Here is an 18,350-nt window from a genome sequence, read left to right as displayed (position 1 = left end):
AAATGGTTAAAAATAATTTTATTTTAAACTTATACTAAGATCGAAGCTGAGGTTTTAGATTTTTCCTGCAAGATTTGAGAATATCACAGATAAGCCTCATCCTAGGTTGATACAGACCCTGGTGTGAAGTTGTGCAGGTGGTTATCATTAGAGGCTGCAGAAAGGCCTTTTTATCTGGAAGGAGCACTTGGCAGTGTGTGTGGCTTAGTCTGCAAATTTTTGCCAGGACAGTTATGTTGATTAGGAGTGTGCAAAAAAATCACACTCCCTAGTTAACACAGCTAACCTCCCCTAATGTAGACACAACCATGCCGACAGAAGAGTGCTCTCGTTGGCATAGCTAATGTCTTTCGAGGAAATGGTTAAATTATGGTAGGAGACAAATGCTGAGTCTCCACTAGGGGGCTAGGCCAGCATAGTTACACTGGCAAAGAATTTGTAGTATAGACAAATCCCTAAATGAGTATGAGAGACAGACAGACAAAATGTTTATATGCTAGGTGAGGGCTCTTTTCATTGAGATGAGATAGGGAGGGGACAGTGTGGACTAAGACCTGGTCTACTCTTAAAAGTTAGGTTGACATAGCTCTGGCACTCAGGGGGTTGAAAAATGCAGCTCCCTGAGCACTGTAACTATGCCCACCTAATCCTTAGTGTAGATGTGACTAAGTTGACTGAAGAATCCTTCCATTGACCTAATTACTGCTGCTCAGAGAAGTGGATTACCTATAGCAATGTAAAAAAACCCTTCTGTCGGTGTAGGAAGCATCTACATTATTGTGCTGCAGCACTGTAGCTTCTGTTGGTGAAAGAGACAAGTTCTTTTACTTTCAAAGAGCTCTTCTTCAGGTCTGGGAAAGGTATTCAGAGCGTCTCAGAAAAATACAAGGGTGGAACAGATATGGGTATATTAGTTAACACACATTGCAAGCAATCATTCCAGGTGACATTGGTAGTAAACACCTCTGCAGTGATAGGAATAAGGAGGGTTAGTCGGTTAGATTGTTGTAATGAGTCACAAAGCCAGTATCTTTTTTTAAAAATCCATGATTTTTAGTGTCTAGCAGAGTTATGAATTTAAGTTCCCAGACTCATCTTCTGAAGGTGTTGTTTTATTACAAGTGTTTGCCCACTGGGTGTTTGTCTTTCAGCATTTTATGACTATTATAAAGTTACTTAACTTTTAACAATAAACTGAATTTATCAAAAATTAATTAACCCCCCATCTACTTTTCACTAATGGCCTGATCCTGCAAAGATTTGCACATAGGGTATGCCTACACTCGAGTCTCTACCAGAATATGCTATAGCACAGATGCAGACGTATGTATGGGTACGTCTACACTTACCGGAGGGTCCGGCGGCAGGCAATCGATGTTCTGGGATCGATTTATCGCGTCTGGTTTAGACGCGATAAATCGATCCCGGATCGATCCCGGAAGTGCTCGCCGTCGACGCCGGTACTCCAGCTCGGCGAGAGGAGTATGCGGCATCGACGGGGGAGCCTGCCTGCCGCGTCTGGACCCGCGGTAAGTTCGGACTAAGGTACTTCGAATTCAGCTACGTTATTAACGTAGCTGAATTTGCGTACCTTAGTCCGAAGTGGGGGCTTAGTGGGGACCAGGCCTATGTTTGTCTACATATAAATGCTAAAATGGAATAAAGTCAGCTTTGAATTAGCTCCAGATGTGAACTACGCTAATACAAATTAACAACAAAGCGAATTAAACTAATGCAAAATAACGCAGCCTGCTTCCAGAACCAGCACAACCACACGTGGCATTAATCCGGAGTAACTCTGGGCCAATGCAGATACGCACACCTGCCCAGGATGTCTGGTCAGTTTCACGGTAGTGGGCGCGACAGCAACGCCCAGCTCTCACACGCGGCTCGCAAACAGTGTATCCCGGCCTCACAGACGCTGCACGGGAACCTTCCTCCGGGCGCGTCTCTGGCGCAATTCGGGGGGGCTGCGCAGCCTCTACCGCCCAGCCCCAGCTCTCCCGTTCGCTCTCCGATGGCATAGCACCTCCGGACCGGGACAACCAGCTACCGCCCCTCCCCCCACAAGGCGGGAATAGTGCCCCTATCTGGCCTTGTGATTGGTTGAACAGCCCAGGGGGGCGGTTCCGCAATAGTCGCTTGACCTCTCCCCCCACACACACACACGTGACGGGGCCCCGCGGCCTTACCCAGGCTCCCAACAGACCACCGCCTTTCGCGGCCTCTTAGCGCCACCTGGCGGCTGCCTCCCACATCGCAGCCTTGAGCCCTGGCTCTGCCTAGCCGGCGGTGAAATGGAGACGGCAGCGACTGGGAGCGAGGAGTCGGGCGCCGCGGAAGGGCCCGTGGAGGCAGCAGCGGGGCGGGAAGATGGCGGCTGCGAGGGTCTGTGGGAGCTGCCCGTGGAGCGCTGCGTGAGGCGGGCCGAGTGCGGGCGCTGCAGGTGAGGAGCGGAGCGCGGGGTCAGCCCGAGCCGGGCAGCGGGACCTGGCGGCTGCGCCCCCTGCCGTTGTGGAGGGGGAAGCGCCGGGACACGGGCCGCTGTCTGCGCCCAGCTCTGCCCGCACCGCGCCCGGGCCGCAGCGCGGGGGTCCGCCGGGTCCGCCTCGGGCGTGGGGCGGGACATACCTTCGGGAGTCCCGAGGCGGGTCTTCTCGGGTGTCGCGGGCCGCTGCTTTCCGCCTGTTGCTGCTTGGCAGGGGGCCCGGCTCGCCCCGCGCTGTCCGCAGGGGGAGCGGAGCCAGGGCGGGGGTTGCAGGTGCAAGTGTCTCTGCTGCGTCACCAGCCATATGCTTATGTTCGCTTAGGGACCGGACTTCAGCAGCTGGGGAGGGGGGCTGCAGCTCTGCCAATGGCTGACCTTGGCCAAGTCACTTCCCCTCTCCGTGCCTCAATTTTCTCCTTTCTAAAAAAACGGGGGGTGGGGGGGGGGAGGAGAGAATGATGTGCTTATCTCCTTTTAACGCACGTTGAGCTGTACAGGTTGTACTCTGGGGTTTTACACCGCAGGCTTCACCGTAGCATCTGCACACCTTCCACTGGTGCAGTAAGTGAGGGGGCTGCATTTTTGTTATGTATGTTCCCTTAGCCCAGTGGTTCTCAAACTTTTCTACTGGTGACCCCTTTCACATAGCAAGCCTTTGAGTGCGACCCCCCCCTTATAAATTAAAAACACTTTTTATGTATTTAAAACCGTTATAAATGTTAGAGGCAAAGTGGGGCTTGGGGTGGAGTCTGTCAGTTTGTGACCCCCCACGTAATAACCTTGTGACCCCTTGAGGGGTCCCGACCCCCAGTTTGAGAACCCCTTCCTTAGCCTTTCCCCAGAGGGAGATATGTGGATACAGATGGATGGGCAGGTACAAGGAAATAATGAGATAGTATTAGTCAGTATTACAGGCAGCGGTTGAGGCCCAACTCTTATACGTGCATATATAGTTGAAATTACAGCAATAGCATTATAACCCCCACCTGCTACAGTCCTGCTGGTAACTCATGAGCCAGAAAGCTCAAAACCAAATGGTACATAAGAACAGCCATACTGGGTCAGACCAAAGGCCCATCTAGCCCAGTACCTGTCTTCCTACAGTGGCCAATGCCAGGAGCCCCAGAGGGAATTGACCAGAAGAGGTAATCATCAAGTGGTACAAAGCACAATATTCTAGCTCCACAACTTGAGTTTTAAGTTTATGTACATGTTCCTAGGAAATACAGTTTAGTTGCCTTGAGTGGTCATTTCTACCAACCTGTGCTCTCCTGATTTTGATCAGTTTACCCAAGTAGTATCCAGCAGATGCTGAACAGCTGTGACGAGGACCTTAAAGCCCCAATCCTGCATGCACTTATGTGCATGCTTAATGTTCAGTGTATGTAAATGTGCAGGATTGCCCCAAAGCCATTAAGTCCTAAATCGGTGGATCATATAGTAGTTAAGTCAGAAAATAACCCTGTATCAGGGGGTAGCCGTGTTAGTCTGTATCTACAAAAACAACAAGGAGTCTGGTGGCACCTTAAAGACTAACAGATTTATTTGGGCATAAGCTTTCGTGGGTAAAAACCTCACTTCTTCGGATGCATAGTCAGAAAATAACCCTATGTAAGTGGAAAAATAACAGGGAATGACATTTAAAAAAAAAAGGCTTGGCAGAACTTAGTTTGTGTGAAGTCTAGATTAGTGCAGCGAACCTTGATTCTTCTATTTAGTAGTTCTTGCTGTTATCACTTTGTCTTGTTCTTGCATTATCTTGTTACCCCTTTCTCAGTGTCCTTTACTTGTATTTCCCTTTAAAGAAACACTGATATTTTTAATTACCGTATATATTACTCGTTCATAAGCCGAATATTTTTGGTAAAAAAGTGACGCATCAAAGAGCTGGGGTCGGCTTATAAATGGGTCTACACCAAAATTTGATGATTTTAAACTCTATGGAATCATTGAATTGAATATCTAATACATTGTTGTTTTGTTTACTTGGAGCGTCTGCAGGCATGGAGCCCCTCAGCTCCCTGTGGCCGCGGTTCGCCATTCCCGCAGCTCCCATTGGCTGCTCCAAATAACGCTCCAAATAAACAAAACGTCCTGACCCGCCAGCTGCTTACTCTGACATCCGGGAGTCAAAGTTTGCCAACCCCTGAAATATAGGATTGGCTTATGAAAGGGTCATACAGTTTTTGCTATTTTTACCTAACCATCTTGGGGGTTCGGCTTATAAACGAACGGGCTAATGAACGAGTATATACGGTAACTTGTTTTCTTAATAGAGCACCCTTGAAATAGTGTGAATCGGTATTTTAAAAAAAATCTTAAAAACACTTTCTTTTTTGTTGCCCTGGTGTGTTTAGAAATATCTTTTGGGTTGATTCCGGGCCAATATTGCCAAATGTGCTTGAGCTCCCACCCAACAACACTTTTTCCTCTTCCTCTCTCTTCACACCTGCTTGCTGTCTCTTCAGTTCATATCACAGGGTATGTCTGATTAAAACGCTACAGCAGCATGGCTGCACTATTGTGATGGGAGGGGTTCTCCTATTGTATAGGCAGTCCACTTCCCCAAGAGGCGGTAGCTAGGTTGATGGAAGATTTCTTCTGTTGACCTTGTGCTGTCTACAAGGAGACTTAAATTGGCTTAACAACTCTGCTCAGGGTGTGGATTTTTTGCATCTCTGACCAATGTAGTTAAACCAACCCGATTTTCTGTAGACACTTAGCTTTGCTGCGTTGATGGATATAGTGTATTCACAACTAGGACTATCGATTAATCACACTTAACTCAGGTGATTAACTAAAAAAAATTAATTGCGATTAATCGCACTGTTAAACAATAAAATACTAACTGAAATGTATTAAATATTTTTGGATTTTTTTCTACATTTTCAGATATACTGATTTCTGTTACAACACAGAATACTAAGTGTACCATGCTCACTTTATATTATTATTTTTTATTACAAACATTTGCACTGTAAGAATGATAAACAAAAGAAATAGTATTTTTCATTTCACCTCAAACAAGTACTGTAGTACAATCTCTTTATCATGAAAGTGTAACTTACAAATGTAGATTGTTTGTTTTTGAGTAACAAAAAAAAAAAAAAAGTAAAACTTCAGAGCCTACAAGTCCACTCAGTCCTACTTCTTGTTCAGCTAATTGCTAAGACAGACAAGTTTGTTTACCTTTTCGGGAGATACTGCTGACTGCTTGTTATTTACAATGTCACCTGGAAGTGAGAACAGGCATTCACATAGCACTTTAGTAGCCAGTGTTGCAAGGAATTTACATGCCAGATATGCTAAATATCCATATGCCGCTTCATGCTTCGGCCACCATTCCAGAGGCCATACTTCCATGCTGATGATACTTAATTGAATTTGCAACTGAACTCCTTGGGGGAGAATTGTATGTCTCCTGTTCTGTTTTACCTGCGTTCTGCTATATATTTCATGTTATAGCAGTCTTGGATGGTGACTCAGCACATATTTGTTTTAAGAACACTTTCACAGTAGATTTTAAAATCGTGAGATGAGCATGATTAAAAAATTAACTCTCACTGGTGAAATGATAGTTAATTAATATTTATTCAGTGGTTTGAGTTATAAGCACTCATCCTTATATCAACAGTATTGGAAAATCTTTCTGTAGTCAGAAGTCAGTTTGTCTTGTGTTCTATATGCTTTTGAATTATAGTGACAAGTTTCAGAGTAGCAGCCGTGTTAGTCTGTATCCGTAAAAAGAACAGGAGTACTTGTGGCACCTTAGAGACTAACAAATTTATTTGAGCATAAGCTTTCATCAGATGAAGTGGGCTGTAGCCCATGAAAGCTTATGCTCAAATAAATTTGAATGATAGTGTACTCTTTACTTCTGAGGGAATTCTGCACCACTGCACATGCGCAGAATTCATGTCCTCTGCTGATTTCTTTGCTTCCCCATGGAAAAATGACTCTCTGACAGGAAAGCTAAGGGAAGCCACAAGAGCAGTCATGCGAACCTCCCCAGCAGTATGTTTTGGGTGCCTAGGGCAACTGGCAGAGTAGTAAATCAATGTGGGGCAGGGCGCGGGACTGGGGAAGACCCAGCTGGTGGCTCTTACCCTGCACTGGGCTCAGCTGCTAGGTCTGGCTGGGCTGGGGAGGATGGGACTTCCTCCTCCCCTCCACGGCATCCGGGGCTGGGTCAGACCCACCCCCAGATTTCTCCCCAGGCTATAGGAAGCTCTGCAAACTCCCCACCCATCGCTCCTCAGCTGCAGGGGGAGGGATCATTGTACGGGGAGCTGCTCTCCCATTCGCCCAACCTCCATGCATCCAGAGCCCCTCATACCCCGACCCTCCCACCTGGACCCCCCCTGCAGAGCCCCATTACCATTTCACCCAGAACCACTCAACAAGCTCCTGTGCATCCAGATCGCCTCCCGCACCCAGATTGCCCCACACAGAACCCTCTCAACGCACACCTGGATCCCCCCACACTAAGTCCCTCCACACTTGGATCCTGCCAGGCTGAGCCTGCCTGCCCACACCTGGTGCACCTGGCACGTAGGGGCAGGGCCCTGGGATGCTGTCTGGGGGAGGCTCGATCCTTGTGCTGTGTCAGGGTTGGGTGCAGCCTCACTGCTGAGCCATGTCCCGAAGGGGGGTAGGGAGGAGCTGCAGAGTGATCTCCTACCTCTGTGCAGGCAGTTGCCTGTGCTCCCCAATGCCATGCTGGAGCCTCCACATTTATATGACAAAATTTGCAGAATTTTAAAATATTGTGCACAGAATTTTTAATTTTTTGGTGCAGAATGCCCTCAGGAGTAACTCTTCAAAATCACTTCCAATACCACTGTAAGTTAGTAGAATGTTTTGAAGTCACTTTAACCCATTTATTGGGGAGAAATCTTCAATTATTCCTGGTGGTGTTGTGGATAATGATACAATATTGCCATCTAATGCCTCATGGTGTATTTTTCATACAAAGAAATTTGTTTAGATTTATAAAATGTGCTTATCAAACATAGGCCTTATTTACAAACAAGTTACGCTAATTTAAAAGTAAACTATACGTTGCTCAAACCTATTTATGCGTTTTTAGGCAAGGTGTTGTTTTTGTTTTCACTAAACCATTCAGAAACAGATTTAGTTAAAACACTCCAATGCTTGTGTATAGACAAGGCCATAGCTAAGAACACCTATAGAAATAAAATACACAATAATTGAAATCTAAGCAAAAAGCAGCAGTAATCACTGGAGCTATTTGGCTTTAGATTCAGGAAGACAACTTTGTGTCAGTTTACATATAGAATACCAACTTCACAAACAGGACTAGATATGTGCTTTATTTTAAAAATGAAAATATAAGGTATATATACATGCAAACTCCATAGAGTATTGGTATATTAATAATAGATATAGTCCATGTCAGTAGACATCACAGATCTTTATGATCTTATTATGAGATGATGATTAAAGACTGTTCTAGGTTAGTGGATTATTGGTTTGTTGTATGTTGTTTTGATGCCAGTTCACAAACTGAATGTTACAATCCCCACTCAACCAAACACATGTTTTGGTCAGAGAAGCTATCTATGCTTGTTATAGGCTCAAAATATAACTCAATTGAAAACATGTATGCCTTGTTTTAAAACATGCCTATGGTGGTTCTGGCTGGGTAAACCATCAATTAAACTTGAATACTGGATTAGCTGGGATCATGGATGCATGGTTAATACAATGTGAACTTGCCTGTCATGCCACCTCTCTGCCAGTTCTAGTCCAGTGAGCAACCAGATGATTGTAATTGACATGAGTGCTGATCTCTGAAGCCTGTCCCTTTTTAAAAATACAGGTTATCTATTTTGTATTAATATAAAGTGATTGCTGTCAATAAGACTAGCAAGTGTCTCAAGAAATATTTAATAGAACTGACTGCTAATTCTAAACAAAATGGAAAGTAACAGACAGCTATTGATTTCCCTCACCACCCCCACCATACGGCCCCTTTGTTTCATCAACTTGGAAAGAGTTTAACATTTAGATGTGATTTCCTCACATATATATTTTGAATTTTTTGGTGATTGCTGAGTAGCAATTGTCTTGTCATTTTTAAAGATTACCCTTTAGGGTTAGGAAATGGTGCTCTTATGTACACTAGTGCATCACTGTTCCCTAAATGTAGTATATTGCTTTAAAAAAGGCTGTTGGTCATATAAAAGAGGATGACATAAAGTAATATATAGTAATTTATTGGCACAGATCTTGGTTAAAGATCTGTAAATGCTATGTGCACAGTTCTTCCATAAATTTCAAAGGGAATTTTGCATGAGAAGTATTTGCAGGAACAGGCCCTATGATTTTAACCAAGGAAAACTTAAATTATCTGGAATATCATCTATAATAGATCTGTGTTCATGTGTTACTTGTGTGCTTGTGAATTGAGGTCTAGCAATCTGTGAAAGCAGTCCTAGGTATCTTTGTATGTTTGCGGGACTAGGAGTAATAATTCTTGCTGTTGTGAAAAATACATTTTTAAGACAGCCATTGCAATAAAACAGCTATTTCCCTGCATTTTGTTCAAGGCTACAGTAATAGGCTTCAGGACACTCAGTATGTGTTCAATATTTCTCTTAAACCCAATGTTGAGAACTTTGGCTGTGACAGTGCCATCTATTTTTTCATGATTTTGTTCACAAACTGTCATCAGATTAGGCCAGTTCTTGATATAGTGCTCAAAACAGTCCACTACTGAGTTCCATCGCACGTCCTGTGGGAGAGTTAGCTTGGTTCCTCCCACTGTTTTCAGAGCAGCTGCTGCAAAGTGGTTGTTACGGAAGTATTTTGCCATTTCAACAACATTAGCCTTTATTTCTGGAACACTGAAGTCTTTGGCTAGGAGGTGCATCAAATGAGCACTGCAACCGTATGTTGTTAGCTTGGGATTCTCTTCACTCTCTTCTAAATAATTTCTTCTTATCTTGGATACATTTGCAGCATTGTCTGTGACCAAGCTGCATACTAGATATTTGAATTTTTTTTCAGTTTGTTCTAGCTTTTACTGCTACTTCTTGTAAGTATTCTGCTGTGTGTGCATTTCCTGATGTATCAATTGTTTCTGTAAGGAAGACATTCCCTTCTTCTGTTTTCACACAAGTACATACAACAGGATCATTGAGGACATTGCTCCACTCATCAAGACTCAGGTTAATAATTTTACCCTCTAGACCTTTTGCACACTGCTCAATTTCTCTTTCATACACTTCTTGCAGCAATTTACCTGCGACATTTGCTCTGTTAGGTGGACTGTATCCTGGTCTTAATGACTGAACCATATTAATGAAGTGTGAGTTCTCAATCATACGGAAAGGAGTTTGTTGCATAAACAAACTGGGCAATTTTTTCATCAATTACCTCTTTTTGTAATCTGCTGATTCTTATCACAAACTTATCTATGGTTGATTTTTTTTTTTTTCTTTTTGCTGCAGGTGATATACTGTGGCTATGTGACATACGTGATGTGACTGAAACACTATCATTGGTAGATAACTCTGAAACTATAGAAAATGATGGTGATCTTGAAGGTGGATAGTCTTCAGAACCCTGTATGTTAAGTCAATGCAGTTATTTAATTATTATTACCATACTGCTCATTTAGTATTACTCATTGCATTCACTGACACTCAGTACTACTTTAAAGGTGAAATTGTAAAAGGAAGATCTGCCTATTTCAGCTACTTATTTTTTATCACAACTGCATCTAAAATGATAGTACCATAGAGTAACAACTGTATTTCTTGCTCAAAATGAGAATTCAATACTAGTCCAGAAGGAAGACTGGCAGTCCTTAAGAAAGAAGTATGAAATAAAAGTTTACCAACCTGAAGATCCTGCATGTTCAGACATGTTCCTTTCATCATCTTCAAGCAGCTTTCTCCTGAGAAGGAACACTTCTCATGATGTTGTTTCATTTGGGCAACCAGGCCTTGCATTTCTTTGTTGCACTGTTTTCATTTTGCACGCATGTCTGTCTTACCCACAGATCGAGGACCTTCATTAAAATATTCCCAAACTGGGTCTCTTTCATGGCTTGGTGCCATTATAGGTTTTCTCTTCTAGTGAGAGAATGGTATGGTAGATCTCAAATCAATGAAGGCTACACTCAGAAAGACCTCAAGACTTCTGGAATATGCTGCTCAAACAGTTTCACTTTTGTTTCTACTGCCTGTCCCTTCCTTCTCACATTTATCTCTAGACTTCTTCTCCTTGTCCAGATCTGTTCCGCCCCCAACAATCTTCTATTCATTGAGCTTTTTGAAACTTTTCACTTTGAGAGAGGTAAGAGATTGCAAATTTGTGTACACAGAGACAGAGGGACAATAGGGTTGAGGTCTGTTATTTCTCACCTCTATATTTTATTGTATTTATGTATTTACTTATTTACTTACATTTTTGCTGTTAACAAGCATGTTATCTCTGGAGACACAAATCCACAGTTTGAGAACTGCAAAACTAAGCATCTCTGATGGTATCTTCTAGACTGAGCACGGAGTCCCATTGGGTAGATAGATTATTTAGGTTAATCTTTCTATACAGAAGCCCCTGGAGCCTCATAAAATTGGGTCCCTAATCCATGAACTACTGGAACTCATCTACAAAACTTTTCTTAAACATTCCATGAATATATTGTCTCAACTATAGAGTTAGAATTTATAATCCCTATTCCATGATGAGATATATTTGAGCTATAATGCACCTTAATTAAAACTATCTTTAGATAGGTTTTTTCCTCAAAAAGCATATTATCAAAAAATCCGATTTTTAATTTTTTTTTAAAAATAATTGATTTTTATCCACCCTGTTTTGTTTTTGAGTGCAGTTATGTAATTAAAAAACTACATTTGTAAATTGCACTTTCATGATAGAGATTGCACTACAGTACTTGTATGAGATGAACTGAAAAATACTATTTATTTATCATTTTTACAGTGGAAATATTTGTATTCTTTGTAATTGAAATCAATATATTTGAAAATGTAGAAAAACATGCTGCAAAATATTTAATAAATTTCAGTTGGTATTCTATTGTTTAACAGTGCAATTAATTGCTGTTAATTTTTTTAATTGCAATTCATTTGAGTTTATTGCGTGAGTTAACTATGATTAATTGAGAGCCCTAGTTGTGATAAAACATTTATACTTTAAAGGATGGCTGTTGTAAGAAAAACTAAATCTGAAATGATCAATCTATCATTGTAACTATACATCAATGTTTTGGTGTACTATACTTTAGCCATGTACTTGATGAAGGTTCTTCATCTAGATGAAGATAACTGACCCACTGGTGAAGAAAGATAATACACAACACCCCTGCATGCTGTGAGCATGTGAAGAATGTAGTGTGCTCAATAGTATCGATAATGAATATGACATCTTCTGCAAATTTTTTGATGAAAAACTAAGTGTGAAGAGGCAGCACACTTTTCCTGAGCGCAAAGATATCTGCAGTTTCTTTATGGCACGTTACTGAGCTATATGAACTTTATTTCAAATAAATACTTAATGTAAACATGAATTTTAACAAATTTGCTTTAATTATTCAGAAAAAAATCTTAAGTATCCAAATTGCTTCAGAACCTCTGATTTTTTCCCCCCTTCTTCTTAAAATGTGAGATGTAGGTACTCATCCTAGCTGCTCTAAATTCACAACAATTCTGCCATCACTGAAAGTAATACTTCTGTATCAGTGACTCCAGTTTTTAAGGGTGTGTGTGTGTGTGTGTGTGTGTGTGTGTAGCTATTGATACAGAGACTCCTCTGTGGTTCATAATTTTAAACAAATGACTTACTAGCCTGTTGAGCAGGTGTGGGCAAACTTTTTGGCCCGAGGGCCAGCATCTGGGTATGCAAATTGTATGGTGGGCCATGAATGCTCATGAAATTGGGGTTTGGGGGCGGGGGGCACTGGCTGGAGATGCAGGCTCTGGGATTGTGGCAGAAATGAGGAGGGGGGAGGGGGCTCTGGGCTGGGGAAGGAGGTTGGGGCACGGGAGGGGGTCAGGGGTGCAGGCTCCGGGAGGCGCTTACCTCAAGCAGCTCTTGGAAGCAGCGGCATGTCCCCCTTCCCCCTCCGGCTCCTGTGTGGTGGTGCGGCCAGGTGGCTCCGTGCGCCGCCCCGTCCGCGTGCGCCGCTCCGTCCGCAGGCGCCGCCGTTCCCGGCCAATGGGAGCTGCGGGGGTGGCACTTGGGGTGGGGGAAGCTTGTGGAGCCCCCTTGCTACCTCTAAGCGTAGGAGCTGGAGAGGGGACATGCTGCTGCTTCTGGGAGCCTTGGCATGCGCGTGTGGAGAGGTCTCCGACCCTGCTCCCCAGCTGGAGCATGGGAGCAGGGCAAGCCCCAGACCCCGCTCCCCAGTGGGAGCTCAAGGGCCAGATTAAACAGGCTGGAGGGCCAGATGTGGCCTCCGGGCTGTAGTTTGCCCACCTCTACTGTAGAGTATAATATTTTAAAAAACATCTTGCACTCTTCTTTAGCATTATGTTCTCATTGGAAATATTAAAAAAGAAATAGAAACAGGGTGATTAGTTGAGCTACTCTAGCCCTGAAAGCAGCAAAGAGTCCTGTGGTACCTTATAGACTATCAGACGTATTGGAGCATGAGCTTTCGTGGGTGAATACCCACTTAGTCGGATGCATGTCCAACGAAGTGGGTATTCACCCACGAAAGCTCATGCTCCAATACATCTGTTAGCCTATAAGGTGCCACAGGACTCTTTCCTGCTTTTACAGATCCAGACTAACACGGCTACCCCTCTGATACTCTAGCCCTGAAGAAAGAGTTTTTTATTGTCTTTGGTTTTTTGATGGTGCAGCAAAAAGATTAATAATTTTAGAATTATTTTTCATGTGACAGCAATATTTTTTGTTAAATCGCCCTCGTGATTTCAGCTAAATGTTAAAAGTAAGTTTTCCATATACACACTGGAGCTACCAAATGTCAAACATTCTATTTGTCTGGTCAAATATGTCAATTTCAATAGTTGCAAAAAGTTCAAAAGCCTTTAAAAAGGCAGAGTAGATTTTCAGCAGCACCAAGAAACATTAATCAAGGAAGAGGCTGAGCAGGTATACCAAAAGTAGATTTGTTCATTAGAATTTTAACAAGTTCTGGAGCAGCAAACAAAAAACTTTACAATCAGATCGTTGCAGTAATTCCTTCCCCATTTCAGGGAGGTGCAGATCTGGATTGCCCTATTGGGAGCACTGGGAATCACTATTCCATGATGCTTCCTAGAGCTCCCCGTCAGTCATGACGAGGGACAAGTGTATCCCTTTCTCTGGATAGTTAGCTCTGGTGGCTAGTACAAAGGTGAGAATAGGGCTATGATCCTGCCTCCCTCTCTGGTGGTCTGTACTCCAAGTGGTGATTAAAGGGAGGAACACTTTCTTCCCCTGTTGTGCACCCTGTCACTTAACATCTGAAGCTTGGAAAGAGACTATTTTCTTTTCCTTTTTGAAGCTAGAGAAATCTTTTTTTCAGATGGCCTTGATAACTTTACATCCATGTGAGAAAGCTTTGATGGGTTTCCCTTGGTATCTCAGAATCAGCTAGGGTTCTGTAAAGTTAGTCATTTGTACCCTCCACGTGATCACATAACGATATCACTGCTGCCTTCCCTTGCCAACATAGTGAATGAGAAATAGAACTCTGCAGTTGGCTTAGGTTTTTGCCATGTGATTTGTGTGTGTGCATGTCACGAGGCCTCTTTTTAACCCTGGCAAAATTTTCAGGTTGCTTTAAAGCTAGATTCTGTGGCCAGTAGAGGGTTTTAGACAAAAAAAACATGCTTGCTTATTTTTATTACAGTATTATACAGTTCCTTCTCATAATAGGAACATCTGCACAATAATTATAGCAGGAATGCAATAGAAATACTTAATTGCAACTGGTGGGATTTGGAGGAGTCCATATGTTTAAAATGTGAGCTAGAAATGTATTTAGTATTTTTTGAACTTTTAATATTAATACTAAAACACTTGCATCTTGTGAAATAAAGGCAATGTTATATTATGCAACAGTTACAACAGAAAATAAATTCAACTAAATTCTAATAAACCTCTTTTGTGGGATAAATAAACATCAACATCTAATTATTGATGAGAGGGCTCTTTAATGCTGTCATTCGTGGGCCTCAGTTCAAAAGCAGTGGGAAAGAATTAAGCATAATAAAGAGGAGTTCAGCTTGGCAAAATTGTAGACTAATAATGAGACGTTGGCGCACCTGAGGTCTGCAGATGGAGCACAAACTAATTATGTGATAAGTTAGTCTGGTGACAATAATAAAATGGTGAAAAAAACTCAGCTGCTTTTAGAAGTACTTAACCTTGGCATTATTGAGCCAGCTTTCCAGTTCCCTTCAGATATTGCTGGGCAGTGTCCATCTTGTACTTGTTACAGTAGTTCTTCAATGGATGTAGCCCAAGAAGGTGTCAATGCTGTGCTAACCAGAGAGTAATCTGCACATCAGGAGCTGACAGAGAGGATATATTTTAAAAGTGCATTTGAGTTTTTGGCTGACTTTCCTAATATAATGGACGGGAAGGACTTTACAGCATGCAGAGAATTAAGATCTTAATGCTTTGATCCTGTAGTTGTATGTGCATGTGGACTTTTTCACCCACCTGGCTCCAATTACAGGAGTCAGGCCCTGGTGAATATGTGGGGGATGCACCTTAGAGGCACCACAATTAAATTTGAGTTGCTTTTTGCACATAAAAGCAACATGAGAACAACATGCAACCTGAACCTGATTATTACCCAAAATCTACCTTGCCAATAAGAAGGCAAACTTCAGTTTTCTAGGTAAACTTCACTGTCAACGTCATGCTTTAAAAAAAAAAAAAAAAAATTACACATTTGAAACAGTCCTTTTTGGAAATCCTCCAAATGAGAGACACTTTTTTTGGTTTGTTTTTTTGGACCCCTATAGTTGAAGGTGTAACACTAGCAATGTAGGGGTGGATGCCTGGGGTACGCTAATCAGCTAGGTTGCCTCTGACATGTAGATCACCCATTCGAATCAAGTCCAGCTCAACAGGGATTAATAGTTGTTCCCATCTAATGAATGTTTGGTAGCCCCATACGAAACAAGTTCAGTTCCCACATCAAATGCACCACTATGTTTTGCTGTAGATTGTAAACTCTTCCAGACAGGGACTAGCACAGTGATGTCCTGGTCTTCATTGAGTCTTGTAGTGAGAGCTTCTACCACGGGGGCTGAAATTGCCTTGCTTAGTGTAAATTTGCAAGCGTTTGAAGCATTGTTTCTGTCACATATGTATTGGGAGAGGGAAGAATTGGAAAACAGACCTAAACATAATTTAATCTTTTTTTAAAAAATCAAACAAAAAAAACCTTCATGACTTTTTAGGTCTGTCTCATTAGTTTTGAGCTTCCAGAAATGACAGAATACTGTATATGCAAAGTACACAGTTAATATAGACAGTGTGGGATTTTGATTTGATAAACCAGAGAATGCCCAAAACTAGTTTGGACCAGTGGTGTCTCAGTTCATCTAGTAATGACTCATAACTGTGACTTTAAAAGTGTGAGATGATCCTAAAGTTTGTTTTCATGTAAATCAAGATCATTATAGCACCGAGAGAAAATTATTAAATTTGTTCTGCAAGATTTTTGTCAGTTTTAAAAAGGAAAAAAAAGAGTTTATTCTTTGAAGTTGCTAATTCATAATTCATGAGAGAAAGCCAATTTGCCTTAGAGAATTAATGTAGTGGCTAATCATATGTTAGGTAGCGGGAGTAGACTTCTGCATGGCATGAGGTAAATGTTTTTTTCTGTTTTCCTAATTAAGTCCCTAATGAGTAGGGTCAGTTTACAAATTCTTATCAGTGCTTTGCAGTATTTTGCTAAGAAACTTTTTGGAGGAAAATAGGGATGATTACAGAGTAAGACCTCTGTGTAATCTTGGTCTTTCCTACTATACCACAGGGCATGCTTACATACATCCTTTGGTTAGGAAAATATCATACAGGAATTTGTAAATTTTGTGGAAAGCCCCTTTATTCTTTTTATTGATATTTCTGTTCAATAATGCATGTTTTAAAACCTTAAAATGTCCATTTTTTTCTTGCTATAGTATCTAAATCTTAATATTCCCAAGTATATTTTATTTCAAAGTCCTTCCACTTGTTAAGAATCATTATAATATTCCTCTTATCTATATATTTCCTCGCATATGTTAGTCTTCACTCTGAACTCCTGTAATCCCTTTCTGTACATTATTGTGAAGCTCTTTATATCCAGGAGCAAAACTACTTATCTCTTCAGCTTTGTTCTGCTCACCAATTTTAATTCTCATCAGAGGAGTGCACTCAGTCTCTTTCTTCTGTTGACAATGACTGGGTTCTACAGAATTTACTGGGGGGTATTCACCCTTTTTTACCCCTGTGTCAGAAGGTAACACTTCCCAAACAGTTCTCTTTTCTGATCCCTTCCAACATCAGCAGTTATTAATGGATGAGCAGCACACACATTACACATGCTGCTTTCGCTCTTATTTCTGGCCAATTGTCCTTCAACTGCCATGGAACCACTGGCATTCTATTTGCTTTGTAGACTGTTTTCTATGCTACTTTTTCCCTAAAATTCCCTATTGTTTCTACCACCAGGGTAGCTCTGCTGGGGCCATGTCTACATTAGCAAGATTCGCTGACTGAACTTTTGTCTGCTTACAGCTTCCGATGTTGCTAGAGAGAGTGCACACTTGGCCGCTCTTGTCGGTGCTGCATGTCCTCATAGTGAGATGTTGTGTTGGCGAAAGATGTGGTGCAACATGTGTAGGCATTCCAGTATCCCTGGGCCACTATTCTGCCTTGTGGGAACTAGACTGTCCAGCAAATTATGGGAGCTCAGGGTCTAGTTCCCACAAATTCCCTTTCCTCCATTCCATAACTTTTGTGCCATTTTTAAAAATGCCTGTAGTCCCTCATGCTGCCTTTTTGTTCTATCCATTGGACTAAAAGATCTAGCACAGCTAAGTGCAGCGCTGGTGGCTGTTTTAGAGACCAGGTGCACAATTTTTCTGTATTTGCAGAACTTCAGTGACTACCACTTCAAGGATTGTGGTGGTGCTGTAATGAAGCATCTGAGACAACTGAGGAGGAGAAGGAATGGATGATGCAGATAGTGAATAAAAATTACAGAGTGTTACAGGCATGTACTGACCAGCTCCACATGGTGGAATGGTGTTTTTCAGCCTGTGGGATGGTGGGCTTGCAGCTGGGACGATCAGTAGAGGCTTCAGAACTTTTGGATGCAGAATGCCAAGTTCCTGGATCTGTTCCCTTCAGCACAGTGATACCAGAATGAGAGCTGCTGGACAATAGAAAAACAGGTGGCAATCACACCCTGGAAGTTTGCAACTGGAGACTGCTATTGGTTGATGGGCAGTCAGTTCAGGGTTGGAAAAATCACCTGTGGGGGGTGGCGGTCATCCAGGAGTGCAAGGCCATTAAGTGTGTCCTGCTTCAAATGATTGTGACTTTGGGTAATGTGCAGTAAATAACGGAGGGTTTGAAAAGTGAGCTTCCCAAACTGTAATGGGGCAATAGGTTGCATAATCAGATCCTTCTCCCACGCCCACCTTGTGTCTGAGTACCTAAACAGGAAGGGTACTTTTCCATGGTTATGCAAACACTGGGAGATCACCAGGCTGTTTCACTGACTGTGCTGGTCAGGGAAGATGCATGATGTGTGCAACTTTAGGAATACAGGATTTCCGAAAGACATTCTTCCTGGACCGGCACACTCACATTAGTGAGGCTGAAATGCCAGTAGTGATTTGGGGGAATGTGG

General features: G+C 42.3%; 1 protein-coding gene across 1 annotated transcript in view; it reads left to right on the top strand.

Moving 5' to 3' along the window:
* The first annotated feature begins 2,198 nt into the window (after window positions 1-2,198).
* The window catches only part of DTWD2 (DTW domain containing 2), a 190,345-nt gene continuing 174,193 nt past the window's right edge, over window positions 2,199-18,350 (top strand). Inside the window, exon 1 of the mRNA XM_065406722.1 lies at window positions 2,199-2,446. Within this exon, the coding sequence (XP_065262794.1) occupies window positions 2,298-2,446 (149 nt within the window). The 5' untranslated portion in view covers window positions 2,199-2,297. The remainder of the gene's footprint in view (window positions 2,447-18,350) is intronic.

Source organism: Emys orbicularis, chromosome 6 (genome assembly GCF_028017835.1).
Source record: "Emys orbicularis isolate rEmyOrb1 chromosome 6, rEmyOrb1.hap1, whole genome shotgun sequence".
Classification (NCBI taxonomy): domain Eukaryota; kingdom Metazoa; phylum Chordata; order Testudines; family Emydidae; genus Emys; species Emys orbicularis.
The sequence above is the reverse complement of the archived record's forward strand: the minus strand, read 5'-3'. Positions and strand labels throughout refer to the sequence as shown.